The 24,130-nt window shown below is 36.6% G+C and overlaps 1 protein-coding gene across 2 annotated transcripts in view; it reads left to right on the top strand.

Annotated features, from left to right (window-relative positions):
- The window catches only part of ENPP1 (ectonucleotide pyrophosphatase/phosphodiesterase 1), a 115,939-nt gene that overhangs the window by 52,851 nt on the left and 38,958 nt on the right, over positions 1 to 24,130 (top strand). For both annotated transcript variants that reach the window (XM_017957412.3, NM_001168933.1), the window contains 15 exon segments: positions 70 to 179; positions 1,773 to 1,838; positions 2,130 to 2,202; positions 5,602 to 5,710; positions 6,954 to 7,085; positions 9,668 to 9,699; positions 10,768 to 10,895; positions 12,106 to 12,175; positions 13,620 to 13,707; positions 14,822 to 14,991; positions 16,497 to 16,548; positions 17,815 to 17,969; positions 20,215 to 20,344; positions 21,421 to 21,501; positions 22,660 to 22,792. In XM_017957412.3, coding sequence (XP_017812901.2) covers positions 70 to 179; positions 1,773 to 1,838; positions 2,130 to 2,202; positions 5,602 to 5,710; positions 6,954 to 7,085; positions 9,668 to 9,699; positions 10,768 to 10,895; positions 12,106 to 12,175; positions 13,620 to 13,707; positions 14,822 to 14,991; positions 16,497 to 16,548; positions 17,815 to 17,969; positions 20,215 to 20,344; positions 21,421 to 21,501; positions 22,660 to 22,792 — 1,529 coding nt within the window.

Raw genomic sequence — 24,130 nt, 5'->3', positions numbered from 1 at the left:
TGAACACATACTTTCATGAGAGATGAATGTTTGCATGATTTCTTAATTTTCCTTCATTATCTGCTCCAGATTTGGGTCACAGCTAAGTATCAAGGCCTCAAGTCTGGCACGTTTTTCTGGCCAGGATCAGATGTGGAAATTAATGGAATTTTCCCAGACATCTATAAAATGTATAATGGGTATGTGAAATGAACTTTTTCTAGGATCTGTAACATAGAACAGCTTATTCTTATGTAATCTCCTTTTTATCAAATCCTAAGCTTTAGCATTTGAGTAATATGTTGACTGAAAAATGAGAACTGAAGAACTCTTTCTCAAAGAGTTTAGATAGATGGCAAATGGACAGTAAAACTAGAGAAGTGGGCCGGCCTCGGTGGCTCACACCTGTAATCCCAGCACTTTGGGAGACTGAGGCGAGTGGGTCACCTGAGGTCAGGAGTTCGAGACCAGCCTGGCCAACGTGGTAAAACCCTGTCTCTACTAAAAATACAAAAATTTCCATTTCTAAAGTAGTAAATATGCTTTCTAGTGTAAGAAATGGATTAGAATTAACCTCTGTGTGATATTTGAGATCCATGATGCATTGAGAAAAAAACAAAAACTTTTTAATAGGAGAAACTCTTTGGCCCATTTGAGCAAGATTACTGAAATAATTTTATTTATTTTTAAATTATAAAATTTCTGTCACAATATCAATACAATGCATTTAGAAGGATGAACAGAAAATATCTTAAATCCCAGACACGAAATGCATAGCAGTTTTCCTTGTGATCTTATGCTAGTTTGTGTTCTTTATGGCTTCCGTGAGCACAGTGCAATGCCTCTTCTTCACCTTCTTATTTGCCACTGTTTTTATTCCATGGACAGTAATTAAGAGTTTATGGGCTGGGCATGGTGGCTCACACATGTAATCTCAGCACTTTGGGAGGCCTAGGCGGGCGGAGCACAAGGTCAGGAGATTACCTGGCTAACACGGTGAAACCCCGTCATTACTAAAATAAAAAAAAAAAAAAAAGAAAAAAATAGCCAGGTGTAGTGGTGCACACCTGTAGTCCCAGCTGCTCAGGAGACTGAGGCAGGGGAATTGCTTGAACCTGGGAGGCGGAGATCGCAGTGAACCGAGATCGCGCTACTGCACTCCAACCTGGCAACACAGTGAGATTCCATCTCAAAAAAGAAAAGAAAAAAAAAGAGTTTATGTACTAAGAATGGGGGATTCAAAGATTAATAGTATATGGTCTGTTGGCTTTTTAACAGTACACAACTAATTGTACTTGGGTGTGGCAAGAACTCTGATTAGAAGTGTGTAAACAAAGCCTGTGTCCAGAGAAAGGCATAAGGCATAGTCAATGCTGCTCAGGAAATACTGCCTAGAGAACTACTATCTGCTTCTCAGGTGCCTGCTTCACAGCTGTGCTGACTCATCAGTGAGTGAGTGCTTCCTGCTGGAGGCTTTGCAAAGTATATTAACACATGAGTTATTCATGTGGTATGCAGTGACTGTTTTCAGGCCCATGAATATTATCCTCAAGTAGAAGATAGCAAGCAAAGTTTTAAATCCAGTTGCAACTTTTATCTGTGTAAAACCTAACTTTCATTCCTTCACTGGGAAAATAAATTTTTCAAATAAAACTCCTACTTGATTTCCAACACAATAGATGTGAAATAGCTTTTAGTAGTTCTTAATGACATTTTCAATGAAAAAAAAAAAACTGTATTTTAAACCAAACAATTGTCAGACATCTTTTATTTTTGTTTGTTCTTAATTTTAGTTCAGTACCATTTGAAGAAAGGATTTTGGCTGTTCTTCAGTGGCTACAGCTTCCTAAAGATGAAAGGTCTGTAGGCAATTAATTTCTATTGTAAATACTTCATTTTGTAGAAATGATATATTATTTTAAAAATAGACTACAACAAAACTTTGCTATTTGCTGTGCTGTTTTATATCGAAATAAATTCTTTAATGATCATACCACATTTTGAAGAATTTCAAAGTTGTAAATTGTTTCCCAGTAGAACTGTTACCCCAGTGTTATAAAATTTAATCCCTATCAATTGATGAATTATTTTTTCCATTCTGTTTTTCAATGTGTTCGTAAAATATTACATTTTGATACTGTTTGATTTAGACCACACTTTTACACTCTGTATTTAGAAGAACCAGATTCTTCAGGTCATTCATATGGACCCGTCAGCAGTGAAGTAAGTACATTTTTATCAGTAATTATTTCATTAAACCCAGTCATCAAACTGAACCTTGCTTTGAAGGAGGCTGCTGGACCGTTCTGTAGGATTCTGTGGTTTCTGGAAAAAGCAAGTATTATACACAATATTACTAAATAAAAGGATGTACTTTAAACACAATAAGAGTTGGGAGAATTGTTTAGCCTGTGTTTTCCACAGTGCTAAATTGAACTGATGATGAATTAGCTTCTATATTTTCAATGTGAAAGCCTTTATCCACTCCATCGCCCCCTACCTTGGCCTAAATACTAAGTGCTTTTTGAGAACGTTGTAAACAGCTAAACCTCCAGTAGAAAATACAGGGTAATAAGTCAAATAGTAGAGGAAGCCTCCTCTGAACTCTCTTGCTTAGGAGATATGCTTTGGCCACCTGAGACCATGCTTACAACAGAGGTCCCATAGAAGGATGGGAGATTTTATCAAAATTATAGCGATATCTGAATAATTATTTTTGTTGAGTATTTCCTAGGAAACTAGAGGTATGAAACAGCTCATGGACTAACACTTTCAATGTAACATCTCGTTTGATCTGACACCCTTTCAGGAACTTAGCCAGCTCCTAGCTATGTTTTTAATCTGTATAGCACTTTAAAACAGCAAACACTGCTTTCAGTTTTCACGTGGCCATATCATTTTTGTTACCATTTTAATGGCAAAAAACCACAATTACTTTTGCACCAACCTAGTATTTTTTTTTTTTTTTTTGAGACGAAGTCTCGCTCTGTCGCCCAGGCTGGAGTGCAGTGGCCGGATCTCAGCTCACTGCAAGCTCTGCCTCCCGGGTTCACGCCATTCTCCTGCCTCAGCCTCCTGAGTAGCTGGGACTACAGGCGCCCGCCACTGCGCCCGGCTAATTTTTTTGTATTTTTAGTAGAGACGGGGTTTCACCGTGTTAGCCAGGATGGTCTCGATCTCCTGACCTCGTGATCCACCCGTCTCGGCCTCCCAGAGTGCTGGGATTACAGGCGTGAGCCACCGTGCCCGGCCAACCTAGTATTTTGGAACACGGGAAGCATTAGAACAGAAAATGATTTGAAGGCTGGGCACGGTGGCTAACACCTGTAATCCCAGCACTTTGGGAGGCCGAGATGGGTGGATCACCTGAGGTCAGGAGTTTGACGCCAGCCTGGCCAACATGGCAAAACCCTATCTTTACTAAAAATACAAAAAAATTAGCCAGGCCTTGTGGTGTGTGTCCATAATCCCAGCTACTCAGGAGGCTGAGGCAAGAGAATCGCTTGAACCCAGGAGTGGGAGGTTGCAGTGAGCCGAGGTTGCACCACTATACTCTAGCCTGGGCGACAGAGCGGGACTCTGTCTCAAAAAAAAAAAAAAAAAGAGAGAAAGAAAAAGAAAATGATTTGAGCACATTTCCTTGTACCTCTAAGTTAACTTTCCTTCTGATATATATTTTGTCTGTGACCTAAGATATGAAAGGAAGTAAAAAGTAAGGATCTTGACTATTTTGGGTCATGATGAAAGTGGAAAGAGGTATTGCCAGGATCCCTCCTGTCTGAATCCTTGTGTAGTTATCTTGTGCCGCCTGTGATTCCAAGGAGGTCATAGACTATTTAAAAAAAAAAAACACTCTTTCTTAATTTCTAGGGCTTCACTCTCAAATTCCTATCAGTTCTCCTGCCCAGGTAGCCCAGGTTGGATAGTTGGTGAGCTTTAAGGACTCTTCAGCACAGAGTCGAGACTAAAGCCTAGCCTGACATGTCTGTCATGATCCCTGTTTTTGAGGGTGCTGCTTGCCTAATTCAGCAACAGCAGAGGGAGGAAAAAAAAGCATCCTTATTTTTTTCACTTGAATTTACAACAGCTGCCTAAACCATCTTCCCTTCATTTCCCTTTCCCTGATTCTGCCCTAGATTTGCCCCTCTTAAAAAGTAGGTACTGCCTGGATCACTATCACCTTGGATAAAACAGAGTGAAGAGAGAAGGAAGTTGACCCTCACCTAGGTCCCTTTTTACCCTTTGTATTCTTTCCATCAAAATCCATCTCCAGCAGCTCCACTGTAGTTAGTAACTCCATTGTGCCTTCCTTTCAATTCTGTCCTTCAACTTAGCAGAAATACTCCTGGCTTAGAGGGAGGATAAGGAAGATGCATGCCAACAACTTGGACCTGTCATAATTGGTCAAAGGGAAAAGTTTCTTGTAGCTGTTGTCTTGATTTGAACAATTGGCTACATGGTAGTTTGATTTTTGCTCTTTCACTAAAGTCACTGATACCCAAGACTTGTGTCTGGGTCAATTTGGCTACAGAAAAATCCAAGGATCGTTTTATACTTGTTTATAAGGTTACATACAGTTTAAAATCATTGCTACCTTTTCTGATTCACTAACAATGTGCCAAAGCATCTGCTTTTCTTCATTTAAGGTTGAGCCCATTACTTTTCAAATCATATCCATCAATTTGCAAACTCTGTAAACTCCAGCATTACTGGCACAACAAAACCCACTTTATTTTAATGCTTAAAAATTCCAATTCATGTTGCTTGGATATCTTTGAATGAAAGACCTTGTCTTGTTTCATATTACAGTGAAAAAGCTTATCTCATATTACAGTGAAATATACTGACAATGAATGAAGATTAAACTGATTCCACACATTACAGAAAACATACAAAACTGCACAAGAATTTTTCTCAAATGGTTTTGCAAGGAGAGAGGGTAAAATGAGTACCAGAAAGCAATTTGCCAATATCATTTGTCATTCTGTGTTCCTGTAATATTCATACATAAAATACATGCAGTTTGTAAGGAAATAATGAGTTGTAGTCCTATGAGTTCTAATTTAGAAAATTAAATACATTGAATTATAAGAAGCATTTCATGAATAATTTGAACATTTTTGAAAATTAGGAAACGTATTTATACAATGACCATTTGAATGATCAGAAAGTATAAGAAGAAATTAATTGAGGAAAATGAAGTGGTAATTAAGAACATGTTGGTTTCTGGCCAAACACTGTAGATTTGAGCTATTATTATTTTGGCTTAAGTTGGGTCTAATTTAAGTAGTAGCATTCTGACCTCAGGAAGGGAGAACTAGTAGATCAGCTAATCTCATTCACAAAACTTAAAATTGAACATGTATAGAATTAGGACTCTTGCATTGTTAATGATCTGCTGTTATTTACTGTTCTTTGTATCTCTGACCCTGACCTGTCTTAGTCTAATGTGAATCAGCTCATCCTAGTTGCATCCACTGGCCCTTATCTATCTTTCTCTCTTTCTTTTTCTTCTTCTTCTTTTTTTTTTTTTTTATTTTTATTTTTAACAGAGATAGCTTTATGTATAAATAGCCATTAGTGTGGAATGCATCGCATGAGGTTGTTGCTTCCCATTCTTAGGTCATCAAAGCCTTGCAGAGGGTTGACAATATGGTTGGTATGCTGATGGATGGTCTGAAAGAGCTGAACTTGCACAGATGCCTGAACCTCATCCTTGTTTCGGATCATGGTAATCTGAATTTGCATTATTTGCTCTTCAGGATAAAGGGCTGAACAAAGTTTACTTGATTGTTTCCTAATTTCTTCTGAATGTTATAGTGAATTCTTTTGAAAAAATGTAGTTTCTTGTGGAAAGTCTTTAGGAAAAAAATACATTAAATACAAAATATAAGTGAAACACAGAATTCACAGAAACCTAAGTGCTTGTCAAGCACAATGTACCAATCTTCTGATTTGAGAAAAAGGAATACACCAAGAATTTGAATAGTTAAAAAATATACATTTTCAACATTAAATTTTTATAACTCTACAATTTTAGATTTAATTGGAACTGATTATTATGTCTTCAATTGTCTTTTTTTGTTTTTGAGACAGTCTCACACTGTTACCCAGGCTGGAGTGCAGTAGCATGATCACAGCTCACTGCAGCCTCAGCTTCCTGGGCTCAAGTGACTCTCCTGCCTCAGCCTCCTGAGTAGTGGAACTACAGGCATGTGCCTTGACTAATAAAGAGAATTTTTTTTGGTAGAGATGGGATCTTGCTATGTTGACCAGGCTAGTCTCGAACTCGTGGTCTCAAGCTCCCACCGCTGCCTCTCAAAGTGGTGGGATTACAGGGATTAGCCATCGTGCCCAGCCTTCAATTTTCTTTAGCATGATAAATTTGACTTTAGAAGCATTATATATTAATTTCGATAGTATTTTAATTTCACTTGTACTTACTGTGATCTTTGTAACACACTTGTGTACAGTTTGGGGACTATAGGAGCAGTGTGCCTATAGAAAGTAGAAGATAGGTTCTTTTTGTTATTGTTCTTGTTGTTTGCTTCAGAAATAATTATAGAAATCTGTGTTTAGAAGCAGTCCTAAGAAGTTACATACTAAAGAAGCTCCAGTCTTGGAATGAGAGTGACTCATACACATCCACTCCCAGGTGGTTTGGGGCAAATAACTGGGCTTTCACATTCAGTCTAAAACTGTGATAAGACATTCTTCTTTACTCTCATGATGATATTGTAATATATAAATAAAAAGAAACATTAAACTAAATTTGAGTGATGGAAAAGATTTTGAAAAAAGTGAAGCGATAGGTACAACTGAAATTCTGTCTTACCTATCAGATGTTCAACTAATATGAGTGCTACACACCCTTGTTTAACGAATTTAACTCTGGAAGTGAAGGAAGTTCTGCTCTGCATATTAAATTTTTTATTCAAGTTACAGCATGTTTTGGGATTTTTTTTTTCTCCTAGGCATGGAACAAGGCAGTTGTAAGAAATACATATATCTGAATAAATATTTGGGGGATGTTAAAAATATTAAAGTTATCTATGGACCTGCAGCTCGACTGAGACCCTCTGATGTCCCAGATAAGTACTATTCATGTAAGTATATCTCTGTGATAATTTTGAATATGGTCATATTAAGAATACCTTCCTCTAGGCCAGGCATGGTGGCTCACGCTGTAATCACAGCACTTCGGGAAGCCGAAGTGGGCGGATCACCTGAAGTCAGGAGTTCGAGACCAGCCTAGCCAACGTAGTGAAACTCTGAAAATACATATATGATACTATACTATATCTATACTAAAAATATAAAAATTAGCCTCGCTTGGTGGTGGATGCCTGTAATCCCAACTACTCGGGGGGCGGAGGCACAAGAATCGCCTGAACCCAGGAGGTGGAGGTTGCAGTGATCTAAGGTCATACCACTGTACTCCAGCCTGGGCAACAGAGTGAGACTTGGTCTCAAAAAAAAAAAAAAAAAAAAAAAAAAAAGAATACCTTCCTTTAAATCATTATATCTCTAAACTAAAGGGAATCAGAGTTAATTTTTTTCATGATTAAATCTCCAATGCAGATCTTTTGTACACAAATGGATTTTATGGGACTGGATGTGAGAACACAACTTACCTATTGGTTATTCATGGACTAAGCATAGTATTTGATGAGCTTAGTGCAATTTTATGTTGAAGTATGTGTTTTACTTGTGTATCAGAGTGAAGATTATACTAGAAAAAAGGTTAAGAGAAAAATCCAACTACATTTATTCAAGTTTAATTAATTAATGACACTCCATTAAAATTACTTAGTATGGGAATAATATTGTATTGTGAGGAAGAATGCTGGCAGAAATGATTAATTCTATAGGCAATTGATTCCTGTCCTCCCTTAAACCATTTCAGAAACAATAAAGAATGTATCTTTTAAATAGGGAAGAATGAATTTCACATTCTCTCTTGACCACATATGGAACATAAACTGCCAAAAGATGTTTTAAAATATTTATTCTTTTGCCAGTCAAGTGTATTTCATAACTGTTTCCACCTCTGTTACCTCCCTCTCATTTTGATTACCATCCGTGATAACTTTCAGATGTGTAGAGCAAATTTTGTTTGTCTTTTTGATATAGTTAACTTTGAAACAGAAATAGAATACGCTTTTCTGACAATTATCAGAATTGGGTTAGGTTGGGCTATTTGGTAAGATACATTTCAATAGATAGATACTATTGACTATTAATGAGGAAAATATATTTCACTGCAGGAAAATGGTTATGCAGATATATTTATACAGTGTTACAAAGCACAGGCTGTGTATGCCTAATACCAAGTTTTAATTAGTATTTTTTTAATTTAGAAAAGTAGTACATGACTGTTATAAAACCTGTTCTAAAAATTATACAGATACGCTAGGCATGATGGTGGCTCACACCTGTAATTCCAGCACTTTGGGAGGCCAAGGCAGGCGGATCACAAGGTTAAGAGATCGAGACCATCCTGGCCAACATGGTGAAACCCAGTCTCTACTAAAAATATAAAAATTAGCCAGGCATGATGGCACGTGCCTGTAGTCCCAGCTACTGGGGAGGCTGAGGCAGGAGAATCGCTTGAACTTGGGAGGCAGAGGTTGTAGTGAGCTGAGATTGCGCTACTGCACTCCAGCCTGGTGACAGAGAGAGACTCTATCTAAAAAAAAAAAAAAAAAAAAACTCTAGGGCAATAGCAGTCTCCAGAGATGTTTGGGATGGGATAGCTAAGTTGTGCCATACCCTTATCTCAGGCCCTCAAGTTTCCCAAATTAAAGCAAAAACTATATATGTATATCACTTTACATAAATATATAAAATATATGTATATAAAATGTATACTCTTATCTGGATAATTTTCTCCAATTTGTGTAATGTTTGGCTAAAATAAAATCTGGGAAGCTAGACAGTTATTGATTTGTCGTAGAAAGTACCCTAAGTAAATCCATGGCCTTGCTATGCAAATTCAGTTTTTAAATTAGTCTACTTGCCTTCTCTTTGAAGTTTCCTCATACCCCTCTTATTTGAAAATTCTAGAACTGTCATTGAATATTGAAGTATACAAAGTAAAAAGTAACAGCTTCCCACCTGAAGTCCTCCTACTTGACAATTCATTTCCCCTGTTTAGAAACAACCGTTGTTAAGCTTGGATTATGTTTTCCCGGATAATTGTGGTATTCGAATAATTATTTTTGTTGTTGAGTATTTCCTAGGGAACTAGAGGTACAAATCAGCTTTACAAAACACATACAGTTTTTATTTTTACCCAGTGAAACCATACCAGATCTAGATGGATAGATACTTTGAGGGATGGATGGATATTGGTTACTAACCGGATGGAAAGATGGTTGGACAGGTGGATGGATAGTTAGATGGATGAATGGACATGTGGGTTATCAGATGGATGGATACGTAGATGTTCTGTAACTTGTCTTTCCATTTAACAATATGACACTATATCATGGGTGTCATTACAGGGTGATACCTAAAGGTCTGTCTAATTCCTTTCAGTGGCTACAATGTAATGACTTAAATGAACTCTTTAAAACCTGCCTTGGTGTTTAAATATAGAGTTTGGATCTGACATTCTACATTTTTGTATTATGTTTTAGTTATAGCATACAATCAACTATTAATTCTTATGTTTGTTCCCCTCCAGTTAACTATGAAGGCATTGCCCGAAATCTTTCTGTGAGTATCTTTATTTTCCACTATCTAGTTATTTTTAGTTTTGTATAATATATACAGAGAAAAGTTTCAGCATCTATTATTGGGATTGAAGGATTAGAATATTTTAGGCCGGGCGCGGTGGCTCACGCCTGTAATCCCAGCACTTTGGGAGGCCGAGGCAGGCGGATCACAAGGTCAGGAGATCGAGACCATGGTGAAACCCCGTCTCTACTAAAAATAGAAAAAATTAGCCGGGCGCAGGGGCGGGCGCCTGTAGTCCCAGCTACTCGGGAGGCTGAGGCAGGAGAATGGCGTGAACCCGGGAGGCGGAGCTTGCAGTGAGCCGAGATTGTGCCACTGCACTCCAGCCTGGGCGACAGAGCGAGACTCCGTCTCAAAAAAACAAAACAAAACAAAACAAAAAAAAGAATATTTTAGTAACCTGGGCCAACATGGAAATGCTGTGTAGTTTAAAGATCTTTAAGGTTGTGTCCCAATAATGTAGATTTGAAAATTTTTAAAGAATTTATCTATTGGCATTATGAAATGTATATGAGAAGAAGAAATAATTTTAAAACTATTTACAAGAAATAATTTTTAAAGTAGAAGGAAAAACCGTATGGCTGTACCACCATAAACACCATTAGCATTATGATATATTTCCTTCCAGTCTTTTTTTATGCCTTAAAAAATAAGTTTTTATACTAGTGCTGAGTTATCTATACTACATTTTATACTCACACATTTTAAATCTGCAAGAAAACTCTTAAATTGCAGTTATAAGGATGTTTGAAAATAGAACCATCAGTGGTAACTTAATATAATCTAGTGACACTGTCTGAGTTCTGGGGCTTTTATGTAGTAATAATTATGATTTCCTCTAAATGTTTCAAGTAGTTTGGAAGATTTACCTTTTACATTATACAAATAGTAAGAACTTTTAGCTGTTTTTTCATCTGACTTATTGGGCCGGCTGATGAAATGTTTGTGAAAAAAAATTTCATGTGAAGTTAGAAAGCAATTTCAAGAAAAGTTAACACTTTAGATAACAGGGAAATAATACTTTTTCTTTGCTGTTTGCAATTTCAGTGCCGGGAACCAAACCAACACTTCAAACCTTACCTGAAACATTTCTTACCTAAGCGTTTGCACTTTGCTAAGAGTGATAGAATTGAGCCCTTGACATTCTATTTGGACCCTCAGTGGCAACTTGCATTGTAAGTTCTGACAGTGTCCCAGGTAAACTTAACCTGATCGGTTAGTGATTCAGGGTAACCACTGGGCCCTTTCTAACAATATTGTTATGTGAAAACTGTAGAAGTATGATTCTCTTCACTCTAACTCAGGATTTCTAATGTCGGCCTATGGATGTTCGAGTTAGATAAGTCTTCGTTGTGGAGAGCTGTCCTGCACATTGTGGGATATTTGACAAGGATCCTTTACTTCTCCCCACTGGATGAAAGTAGCACTTCTTCTCTAATGTGACAACCAAAAATGTCCCTCAGCATTGCCAAAAGTCCCCTGGGAAGGAGGGATCACCCAGACCATCCTTGGCTAAGAATCAGTGGTCTGGCTTTTCATATCTATATTGATTACTTCTTACAATCTACATTTGTTACCACTTGCCATTGCATGTCTTCTACACATTACAGTATGTCTAATTGTGCCGCCAAAGCTCAGCCAACAGTTGGTAAAAGCACTTTACTTTATAATAATCAGTAACTATCTTCATTATACACAGTTGTTTTTTCATTCTTCTCATACTAATCCATCAATAAACTTTAGTTTATTGGTGTGTTTGGCAAATTATTTGGATGGTTAATAGTGTTAATATCTCACAATTTGTTCATTAACTGTTTTGGTGGTTGCCAAGAAGCCAGTCATGATACATAACCCTGTCAAGCAAAACCTAAGCAGTGAACCAAAATTCAGTAAACAGAATTATACTGTCTCCACTCTTACTGGAGAGCTGGGCTTTTCATTTTCAAAAAGAAAAAAAGAATATGAAAGGAGAAATGGTCCTATCTTCATGAGAGAACTAATATTTAGTAAATATCTAAACACCATGTTGCAAGCATTTCTTTAGACTACATCATTGAATTTTTACAAATAACCAACATGAGAAATTGAAATCAAAGATGATAGTTAAATCTATCTAAATTCACGGGTAGTTAATCACACAGCCAATGTTCAGAACCACTTCTGTCCTGATGCTAGTGGTTTTTCTTCTGTCTACTATATTGCTTGTATTTTGTTTGTCCATGAAATAAAAGATAGAAGTGACTTCTTAATGCTTTTCAAAGCCAGGTGGTTTTATTTACCCGTTATGTTGCTTTAACAAAATAGTTACATACTTTTTATTAATGAAAATAATGTTATGTTTTATGAAAGGACTTTACATTTTTAATTCATATATGTCGACAATAGGAATCCCTCAGAACGGAAATATTGTGGAAGTGGATTTCATGGCTCTGACAATATATTTTCAAATATGCAAGTGAGTAAACCTATTATACTTAATTGAATTGAATCTAAAGAAAAAATGATATACAAAGTTTTACATTTGAAAACAGACTGTGATTATGTCTTGAATGAGAATTAATGAAACATACTTTCATAAAGCTATTTTTCTTTGAACATTAAAGAATTTTGTTAAAATTTTATATTCATTGGCTATTACTGAAAAGTCAAAAAACAACAGATGTGGTAAGAATGGCAGTGAATACCATACTAGCCTAAGCAGGAGTGTAAGAGACAACTCTGTGGATCACTGTATAGAGATTTCTCAAAGAAATAATAATGAAACTACCCCTAATCCAGCAATCCCACTACTGGGTTTCTCCCAGCTGAAAATAGTGTCCATCGTGATCAAACAGACACCCCAACGATAGTTTATCGCAGCACCATGTTCACAGAAGTAAAGCCGCGAACTCAACCTAAACATTTATCAATGGAGGCGATCAAAACGGGTGTGTGTGTGTGTGTGTGTGTGTGTGTGGTGTGTATATATATATATATATATATATCTCGTGGAATACTGCTCAGCCATAAAAAGGAATGAAATCATGTTCTTTGAAGCAACATGGATGGAATTGGAGGCCATTATCCTTAGTGAAATAACTCAAACAAAAAACTAAAAACCACATGTTCTCACTTGTAAGTGGTAGCTAAACAGTAGGCACACACGGATGTACAGAGTGGAATAATAGATATTGGAGACTCCCCAAAGGTGGGAAGATGGGAGGAGTGTGAGGTATGAAATACCACTTATTGGGTTCAATGTACACTGTTCTGGTGATGGGTAACACTAAAAGCTCAGACTTCACCACTGTGCAATATATCCATGAAAGATAACTGTACACATACCCCTAAATCCATAAAAATTAAAAAATTAATAAAATTTTATATTCATGTTTCATAAGCATATGACATATCTCCTATTATATTTCTAATAATTATTTTTCATGTTTTTTGTGCTCTGTTAAGAATATTGCTTTACAGTTAAGAAAGCTAGTGATAGATAAGAAAGTATCATATTTACATTCTTAGAAGAGATAGTATCTTACATTTACCCAGCACTTTAATGTTTTCAAAATAAACTTATAGTAATTTTCTAATTTGATCCCTGCAGCACTGTGTAAGGTGGGCAGGGTGAAGTTTATATTCAATGTCATAGATGAAAAAAAAAAATTATCATTCATTCTGTTCTGATTGTCAAGTCAAGAATTGTAGTAAAACTAAGAGACGTATCCTAGATGTTCTTAGATTATATGTGTGATAGAGTTAAAACTATATTTCCCACAAAGTCCACTGAGCATGGCAGTTTTCCTCTTATCTTATCATAACCAGTTTGTATGTGTACAATTTGGATAACAGAATTTTTTGGACTAACCTGCAGACAGCTGAAATGCACTGATAAACTTCCTTTTTTGGCCATCTAGGCCCTCTTTGTTGGCTATGGACCTGGATTCAAGCATGGCATTGAGGTTGACACCTTTGAAAACATTGAAGTCTATAACTTAATGTGTGGTAAGTGTGAACAGGTGGCTTTTTTCCCTTCTGAAAACAGACCTGAAATAAGATTGTCAAAAGCAGGTCACATTGTAGGCACCTTTGTGGAGAGGACGGTGAGGCAAGACAGATTTTTACCTTCTTCCTGACTCGGACTCACTGAAGAAATATGGGGAACATGTCATCTTATTACTTATCTGTTTGTTCCACTAGGCTGCTTGCTGGTTAAAGTACATCACTCACAGCAGGGTGGTCTGCACACCCCCAGTGCCCAGCACTTTCCTAGACCCTTGGCTTAATTATTTGATTCTTGACTCAGAGCAGTGATAGAAGCCAGAGAAAAGACATTGAGGGCAGTGAAAGGTGGACAAAACTTGTGGAACTTCTGGTAGCCATAATGGTTGAATGTAAGTCAATGTCAAGGTCGTAGAAATGACGGAGGACGCATTAGGGATATTCTTGGTTTACTTTGTACCTTCTGAAGTAGTCCTTTTATGGTGAAGCATTGTGTTTTAAATATTAATTTCTTATTCTCATAATGGTCCTAGGCATTTACAAAACCTTAAATATGTCTTAACTATAATTCTTTTGGTGGGAGTCTATATAGTTTAAATGAGTTAATAAAATACTTAAAACAGCACCTGGCATATAGTAAGTGCTTACTACATAAGTATTTGCTGTTATCACATTTAAGAGCATGAGTCTTAGACTCAGACAAAGATGGTTTTGAATTCTAGATCATTCAGTTAGTAACTTTGAGACTTGGGCAAAACACTTTGATTACTCATCTACCAAATATTGATGATAACTTATAAAATTGTTTTGGGGAATAAATAAGAAGATATGTTAGCACCATGATTGGCAGAAAATATGCATTCAACAGGTGGTGACTAGTTATTGTACACTTTAAAAATCAGAAATTTTGTACTGAAATACAGCATATACATATCAGTACTTCTATTAAAAAGAAGCTAGTCTTAAATACTCTAAAACTCAAGAGAGTTTTATACTTTTAGTTAAAGAGTAAAGGACTCATGTATTTGGTTTTAAAAAAGTAAAGATCATGGCACAAGTCTACTATTTGTTTGATTTGAAACATGTAAGTAACTCTACCATTCTTGAAATGATGCAGATTTACTGAATTTAACACCGGCTCCTAATAACGGAACTCATGGAAGTCTTAACCACCTTCTAAAGAATCCCGTTTACACACCAAAGCATCCCAAAGAGGTGCACCCCCTGATACAGTGCCCCTTCACAAGAAACCCCAGAGATAACCTTGGCTGCTCATGTAACCCTTCGGTAAGTATTGTCAGGAAGTTTGGTCCAGTATGTATGGTTTGATAGCACCCTCTGCACAGCATGTGCTGTAGAAATACTTAATAATCAAATTAGAATTTAGGAGTGGGGGTAGGTAAACATATATTTTAATCCTAGGGGGCACATGCAGATCTTTTGTAATATTTCTTTTCTCTTTCTAGTTTTTGCATTTTATGCTCTTATTTTTAATTCCTTGGAGCTGTGACTTGACTTGGGTGCAGATGTGAAGAAGTCTAGTTCAGTTCTTGAGCCTCCTGTGTTAGGGAATCTGTACTGTTACTCTAGCAGTGAGGTCATGAGCACATAGGAAACCAATCACAATGTACCTTTTTAAAAATACAATTCAGGTTGTTTAAGTGTAGGGAGGAAAAAAGATTTCTTGGTATGAAATGAATATATTACACTGTCCTTTTTTACTTCCATGTTAATATATCATTATTATAAAAAGATAAAAATGCTAGACAAGTTCTGAACAAAATTGATAACATCCATAAGCGGGCACCTGTAATCCCAGCTACTTAGGAGGCTGAGGCAGGAGAATCGTTTGAACCTGGGAGGCAGAGGTGGCAGTAAGCCAACATCGCACCACTGCATTGCAGACTGGGCAACAGGGTGAGACTCCGTCTCAAAAAATATATATATATATACACACACACACACGTGCACACATATATACAAAAACATATAAATATATATCTATAAAATATATTAAAAATATAATATATAAATATAAATATATATAAATATATTTTGATATATATCAAAAATATACATATATATACACTATATGTGTGTGTATATACACTATATATGTGTATATATAGCAATTTGGAGAGTAGTTTATTTTATGCTTTACATTTTGTTTTAGACTTGAGTTAGACTAGAAGAAAGACTTGGGGTACCGAGATAAGAATTACAAAGCAGCAATCATATTCTTATTTTTTAATTACTGGCGTAATGCTGGTATACTAACAATAATGTTAGTATACTAACAATTTTGTCTTTTGCAACTGTCATTCCTCTCCTCTGTCCTGTTCATCAAAAAAGTAACTTCTGTCCAGGCATGGTGTACCACACCTGTAATCCCAGTACTTTGGGAGGCTGAGGTGAGAGGATTGCTTGAGACCAGGAGTTCAAGACCAGACTGGGCAACATAGGGAGACCCCATCTGTACAAAAAGCTAAAAAAATTAGCTGGGCATGGTGACATATGCCTGGAGTCCCATTTACTTGGGAACCTAGGTGGGAGGATTGCTTGAGCCCAGTAGACCGAGGCTGCAGCGAGTCATGATTGCACCACTGTACGCCAGCCTGGGTGAAAGAGCAAGACTCTTGCCTTTAAAGAGAAAAAAAAAAAAATCCACTCATACAAGACTATTGTAAATGATCTTTGTTCTATGTTGGGATAATCAATCTATAGCAGTTCTGTGTTACAAAAATTAAAACATGTCTCTCAGTCCTTAAAAATAGTTTTATAACCTTTTTTAGATTTTGCCAATTGAGGATTTTCAGACACAGTTTAATCTGACCGTGGCAGAAGGTAAGGCATGCTACCCTCAAGCTTGGAATGTGAAACAGTTTTCTCATCAGTGTGAAATGCAGAGAACTGGTTTGGAGACATTATTTGAGAATAACCAATAAAATAAAGGGAGTTCTGGAGGACCACCTGATGAAACATAGAGGTTTCTTTGCTTGACAGTTTAGACTGTTAGACATAAGGAAAGAAGAGATATTTTGCAGTGGATATTGTATGTAACGTATTTAGTGGAAGCTGAGTCACACTTTATGAGCATAATGGAGGTGTTCTGAAATTTTTGACGATTTCTATAGGTTGATAGTAGAGACTCAGATTCCCATTTGAAATATCTAAGTTTCTATCTCACGTGGTTCTTAGTTAATCATACAAGGTTATATATTGATTTATTGATCTAAAGCTATTTCTTCATCACTTTTGACCAAAAATCAAGGATATACAGACAACTGATGAAATTTTTCAATTATGACTTGAATGTTTGGAGTCACTATAATACACTCTCTCACCCTTATGTTACCTGGCACACATTTTTTTTCTTTCTACTAGAATAAAGAGGTAAATTCTGTGTTAATTCTGATATGAGCTTGTCTCTGTAAAATCCCTAGGATATCTTCAAGGTGGCAAAGTATTGTAGTGAATGGTGGCACTTTCAGAATTGAGTAGATCCAAGTTTGAATATGAGCTTAGGTACTATATGTTCATGGAAGGAGTATTCCCTGTCAGCTGCTGTTTCCGCATCTGTAAAATGGGCATATAACCTTAATTCATATGGAAATGTAAAAATTAGTTATATGATGTGTAGCAAGCACTTGACATTTGGGAAAAGGGCAATAAATAATATCTATATTGTTATTGTTTTATTTAGTTTAATCTCATAGTTTCATCTGAACTTTTGCTTTCCAAGTACACATATCATTAAAAAAATTTACTTTCTGGAGTGTGTCCTAAAGAATAAGTAATTAAAATAATGCTTAAGAATTTTTGATAATATAACTTTGAATTAACTGGAATATTTAGCAATTTCATGTAGTGTCCTCATGGTATCTTGATATTACATTGATTTCAGAATCTTTATAGGCAAAAATTACAGTGAATCTCACGTGTCTTCTTAAGTGTTTATGCTTCTACCCTTTGTAATCAGTTTTTTTAATAGTTAAAAGTAAATCTTCAATATGGTTAAGTAGAAGAAAGGATTAGATGAGGGTATCACACTATATATTATCGTATAATGCACACTAACTAAATTTATTTATTTTCATCCTGTGACCCAAGAGAAGAATATTAAGCATGAAACTTTACCCTATGGAAGACCCAGAGTTCTCCAGAAGAAAAACACCATCTGTCTTCTCTCCCAGCACCAGTTTATGAGTGGTTACAGCCAAGACATCTTAATGCCGCTTTGGACATCCTATACCGTGGACAGAAATGCAAGTATTTGTCACCTCTTCATGTGTGGCTATTTCAAATTAATGATTAAGCAGAACGTTGAATGCATAGTTTCTCACTGTTCACCTTGGCTTTATACTCAGTTCCTGCATTAGAGGAACACTGAACAGGGAGTCAGAAAAATTCAGTTCCAGTTCAAGCTCTGCCACTGAGCTACTGCATGACTTTGAGAACTCAGACCAAATTTCTTCTGTGAAATGAGGGTTGTGCAGTAAAGAATTCTCTTTTGGGCCGGGCACAGTGGCTCACACTTGTAATCCCAGCAATTTGGGAGGCCGAGGCAGGTGGATCACAAGGTCAGGAGATCGAGACCATCCTGGCTAACACGGTGAAACCCTGTCTCTACTGAAAATACAGAAAAATTAGCCAGGCGTGGTGGCAGGCGCCTGTAGTCCCAGCTACTCGGGAGGCTGAGGCAGGAGACTCCAGCCTGGACTATAGAGTGAGACTCCGTCTCAAAAAAAACAAAAAAAGAAAAAGAAAAAAGAAAAGAATTCTCTTTTGCCTCCCTGACCCCAATTTTAATATTTTATGATTCCAATTTATAATTGCATGAAATCAGCCTTAGGATCAGTCACAGTTACCCATTTCTAAATACATGGCTGTGTGAGGACAAGTATTTCCCTCAGCTGTTCAAATCGAAGGGAGCCCTCACTGTTTGGCAAAGCCATTAAAGCTCAGTAACATCATTGCATGTACCATCTATAGGAAGACACGAGCCCAAACCAGGGAGAGGCCAGAATCCTGCCCACCACCAACACCAGAGGAATTAGGCCTTGAAAAGAGTGAGGGCAAATATCCCAGAATAAAAGCGGCCTTCCCCCTCACTCATGGCTGCCTGGGTGCTCTGGTAGAAGAAGGAATGGTGAAGGAGATGGTGCTGGAAGGAGAGAAGGGGGAAGATGAGATTTTGGTCTTACGTGGAATTGAAATTTTAAACTGGGATGAAACTGAAAGTGACTGGCAAGGTACAGGATGCCCTAAGGGAACAACAAAGAGATTTGAGAGAGCATAGTGGAGGGCAGCAATTTGATTTAAAAAATAAAATTATTTTTACTAATCAGTGAGATGGCCAAATAAAAAGATAGGGAAATGTCTGTTTATGTATAATTTCTATGTTCCAAATATATAATACACACATATGTTTATATAAAGTTTCTTGAACGTTGATTTTTAAAATTTTTCAAGACTGTCTTCAAACACCAAACACTTAAAAAATTTTTTGACTTTCTGATTCATCAGTCTACACTACTTTTTATAGGCACCCCATCCTATTAATATTTATACCTTAATTATGGTATTCCTTGATTTCATTTTCAGTTTTCTTATATAATTAAAATGCATGATTTTACAGTCATTGCGATGCTTGAGGTTTTTGCGTTGCTGTTCAGTGACTCTTCTCCCTTGCTCCAGCGACTTTTGGCAGTGTAGTTGGCTATGGAAGATAGACTCAGATCTCTAAAAATCAGCATTTTACTATATAAAGGCTTAAAATTGGCCAGGCGTGGTGGCTCACACCTGTAATCCCGACACTTTAGGAGGCCGAGGAGGGCGAGTCACGAGGTCAGGAGATCGAGACCATCCTGGCTAACACGGTGAAACCCCGTCTCTACTAAAAATACAAAAAATTAGCCAGGCGTGGTGGGTCACACCTGTAATCCCAGCACTTTGTGGGGGCTGCGGCGTGTGGATCACCTGAGGTCAGGAGCTCAAGACCAGCCTTGCCAACATGGTGAAACCCCATCTCTACTAAAAACACACAAATTAGCTGGGTGTGGTGGCAGATGCCTATAGTCTCAGGTACTCGGGAGGCTGAGGCAGGAGAATCGCTTGCACCTCGAGAGCAGAGTTGCAGTGAGCCGAGATTGCGCCACGGCATTCTAGCCTGGCTGACAGAGAGAGACTCCGTCTTAAAAAATAAATAAATAAATACAAATTTAAAATTGTAGATAAAGACATTCTAAACATTATTTCATATTAGCATAGCAGAATCTGAAAATATTTGCACAAATATGACAATTAGTATCTTTAATATTTTAAAGCATTTTTACACTTTAGTTAGAAAAAAAGATGACTATACTAGTAGGAAAATGGGAAAATAGTCAAGGACATGAGCTGACAGCTAGAGCGTCATAATTTTATGATGTAGTTCACCTTTAAATATTAATAAAGCAATTTTCTTCTCTGTACCTGATACCTGAGAGTTCTTTTCATTTCGTTCTTCAGGACAGTTTCTCTACGGAAGACTTTTCCAACTGTCTGTACCAGGACTTTAGAATTTCTCTTAGTCCTGTGCATAAATGTTCATTTTATAAAAATAACACCAAAGTGAGTTACGGGTTCCTCTCCCCACCACGTAAGTTTCTTCCTCTCCTGACCTTCCCTTTTCTTATCCTCTTCTCCTCCTTTTTGTTTTCTTTCTTGTTTATAAATCCTACCATACATTATTTATTGGTGAAAAATTGTGGATTTGGTCTATAACTACCAAGAGAAAAATTTTAATCATCTAAAACTTGAATTTTATAAAATTTTCTTTTTGTTGGGGGTGTAGTTGATTTAGTGCAGATGTGGTGAGCAGTATACTTCATGGTTCCTTATAACAGAATTTGAGAATACTGTGAAGTTGGAATATATATATATATATCAAGTTGGAAGAATATATCAAGGTTCTTAGGAAGGAGATCTAACTTTGTTGTTTAAAAAGAAAATGAGATTGTCAGAGAAGTAGGTAAAGGTAGAGGCTTAAATAGTCTTGCTTTTTCACTGATCCAGAACCTCTAGGGAATGGCTTTTTTGAAGCTAAGTATACTATTTTTTGAAATGGCAAATTTGTATGTTGATGAGAAGCCATTTTGCGGCCAGCCTTAAAAGGCAAAAATTGAAAGCTGCAGGTACTCAACTACCATCAGCATCCAGTTCAGTTCCCAGAGTGTGTGTCTGAAGTCAGAACTTGGCTATTGCATTATAAAAATAGACTAGGTCCAAGCCTCAGATTCATACAGAGAAGCCTTGTATGGCGTTTCGAGACAGACATCCTGTGATGTTTTTTCTGGGTAGCAGGTGTTGCTCTGGAGCCAGATGTTCTCTTTTTTCTTTTCACTGTGAAAAAGTGTAAGGAAAGAAGATTGTCAACACAGTTCCTTTTAGTTGAAATAAGGTCAATAAAGTTTGAATATGTTTAATTTGGGGCTCTTGTTATTAAAGTTTATGTTTCTTTGACATGCTCATCTTGAAAAGACTTAAATATCTTATTTTTGTAAAGGACTTGACCAAACATATTACATATTCCCTTGACCCAGTACTTGGAAAAGTTTTTCAGGTTTAAGATGGTACTCAGCTAGTTTTTAAAAATGCTCGCCTCTGCCATGAGAAACTATAATTTCTTATGTCATTTGTGAAGAATGAAAAACTTGTCCTCTTTTCTCTTTGTAGAACTAAATAAAAATTCACGTGGAATATATTCTGAAGCTTTGCTTACTACAAATATAGTGCCAATGTACCAGAGTTTTCAAGGTAAAAAAATGTTAACTCTATATTTGATAATTTTAATTAATTTCTGCACATATAGGCATAATTCATATGTAATAGGACTTATGGTCTAGATTAAATGAATTAATACTAAATACATTCTTAAAGGTTTAACTATGAGCATACTAGTACACAAAAATTCTACAAATATTAGAATTATCGTATATTCCAGTATCCATTCTGCTTTGTATTTAATTGTTTGCAAACATTTTTGGTGAGAAAGTATATGATGCGCTTCCTAAAGTTATTCAGCTAATACAGTCTGCTATCGCTTATATTAACTTTCATTCGGCTTCCTTATTTAACTTTTTGGAAGTTCTTGATACTTGTCTGTGCTTTCAAATGAATAGATTTTACACCATCATTAACTTGCAGCATTTGATTTTTACAGGAATAAAAATATAGTTACTTATATTGATGTATAGAATATCAAAATATAAGCATAAAAGGAGTTTTTACTCTATATCTAGAATACTTGTGAATATTTCAAAGTTAATATCAGATATTAATAGGAAATCTGAATAATATGCCTCATTTGTGTTTGCAATGTTGCTATGCTTAATGATGACATATGATCACAATTTGAACATGATGTACTTGTTCAGTGATGCCTCAAATAGAGTTGGGTTCAACGTTTGTCTGTGAGTCCTTTCAAAGGCCAAGGCTGAACAATGAAGTTTTGGCCTCACACTAAGATTGGAGCCAAGGCTGGGTGTGGTGACTCATGCTTGCAGTCCCAGCACTTTGGGGAGGCCAACTCAGAAGGACTGCTTGAGGCCAGGAGTTCAAGATCAGCCTGGAAAACAGTGAGACCCGGTCTCTAGTCTCTACAAAAAATTTTAATTAACTGGGCATGGTGATGTGCACCTGTAGTCCTAGCTATTCTAGAGACTGAGGCAGCAGCATCTCTTGACCCCAAGAGTTTGAGGCTGCAGTGAGCTATGATTGTGCCACTGCATTCCAGCCTGGGTGATATAGCAAGACCCTGTCTCTAAACAAAAAACAAAACAAAGACTGAAGCCAAACTTGACTTTATCTTTATTTACTATAAATGCTAATTTTGAATCATGGTGTTAGTTTATTTCACATGACAACATGGTACCTTGTTCTTTTGAAACTACACTGTCTTCTATCTCGTTTCAGTTATATGGCGCTACTTTCATGACACCCTACTGCGAAAGTATGCTGAAGAAAGAAATGGTGTCAATGTCGTCAGTGGTCCTGTGTTTGACTTTGATTATGATGGACGTTATGATTCCTTAGAGATTCTGAGGCAGTAAGAACATATTTCATTACTCTTAAAAATAGGAACCAAATGGGATTACCATCCAGTTGAGTCAACAGAACCCTTTTTACCCAGTGTCATATGTTTGTGTATGACATTTCTGACTACACAGGAATCCTTTTGAAATATCTGATCAATTTTGGCGTTTTGCTCAACATTCAGTAAAATATTTTTTAGGTAAAAGAAGTAGTGTTTCTCACCCATTTAGTTCAGTTGAGTAATTTTTGAGCTCAGTTTAAATGTTGAACTCATTTAAGATCTCTGTGTGGCTAATTGTTAAGGTATGATCTTAATATATTGTCATTCAGAAGATGAAGAACTCTATGGTGTGGCTACAGATATCCTGAGTCTAGGAATGAATAGGGTTATAAAGCTGTAGTGCTTGGGAGTCTGGTGGCCTTGGGTGAATGTTACAGCTTTTACCCAACTCTGGCTGGAAGGGCATGATAAAAAGCAACTGTCTGAAGGAAACCATTGGTGGCGCTTTTTTAAAAAAAGAGAGGGAGAGAACATTTTGGAAACTGGTTGATCTTTATTAAAACAATAATTACAGTAGTTTGGGAAGCAATTTCACTGTTAAGTCCGTAGGAAAAAGACAGATTCCACTGAGATTCATCCCCTCTGAGAACTTTCCTACTCTCCCAGGCTGACTTAGATGTATGTGACTTACAAATACACCGGAGAGCACATCAATTTGTAAAGTTACAGTTTTTTACTTTCCCTTGAGGCATAAAGCTGCCTTAGAAACTGTAGCACTAGAGAGGATAAAGAAGAGAACTGCATATGCTTCCTACCCACGGCTTCACCCAGAGCCCTCTGTTTAAATAGTTTTATAGATTATGATTCTACATAAGGTCATATTTGAAAACAATGATTCCACTACCTTAAGTTTTGGAAGATGTTAAAAAAACAGCCTTAAGAATGACTATGAGGTAAAGATATTTGGGACATCTTTGATAATATACTGCAGTTTAAAAGATTAACTTACTAAGATAAGGAAGAAAATCCAGTTAGAACAAACAATTCATGACAACATGTCCTCTCTGAAGGGGCTGAAATAAAAAATTCCTAACCAGTTCTTTCTCTGCCCACTATTTGTCTATAATGGCCTAGAAGTTAAGACTATTGATAATGGTTTATACTCTTGGTCGTAGGTGTTTAAAAATGATATTTTCTTTTCTTTAGTGTTTCAATTTCAGTGTCTTTAAGTAGAACTAAAAGAATTCCAAAAGTCAATAAATTTCTACAGAAAACAAAAATTATTTGGACTGTGTTTATCTGCCTGTCTTCTAATTATTACTCTGAATCTGGCAGAATATGTTGAGGCAT

This window comes from Papio anubis, chromosome 6, assembly GCF_008728515.1.
Source record: "Papio anubis isolate 15944 chromosome 6, Panubis1.0, whole genome shotgun sequence".
In the NCBI taxonomy this organism is placed as follows: Eukaryota; Metazoa; Chordata; class Mammalia; order Primates; family Cercopithecidae; genus Papio; species Papio anubis.
This window is presented reverse-complemented; position numbering and strand designations above follow the sequence as displayed.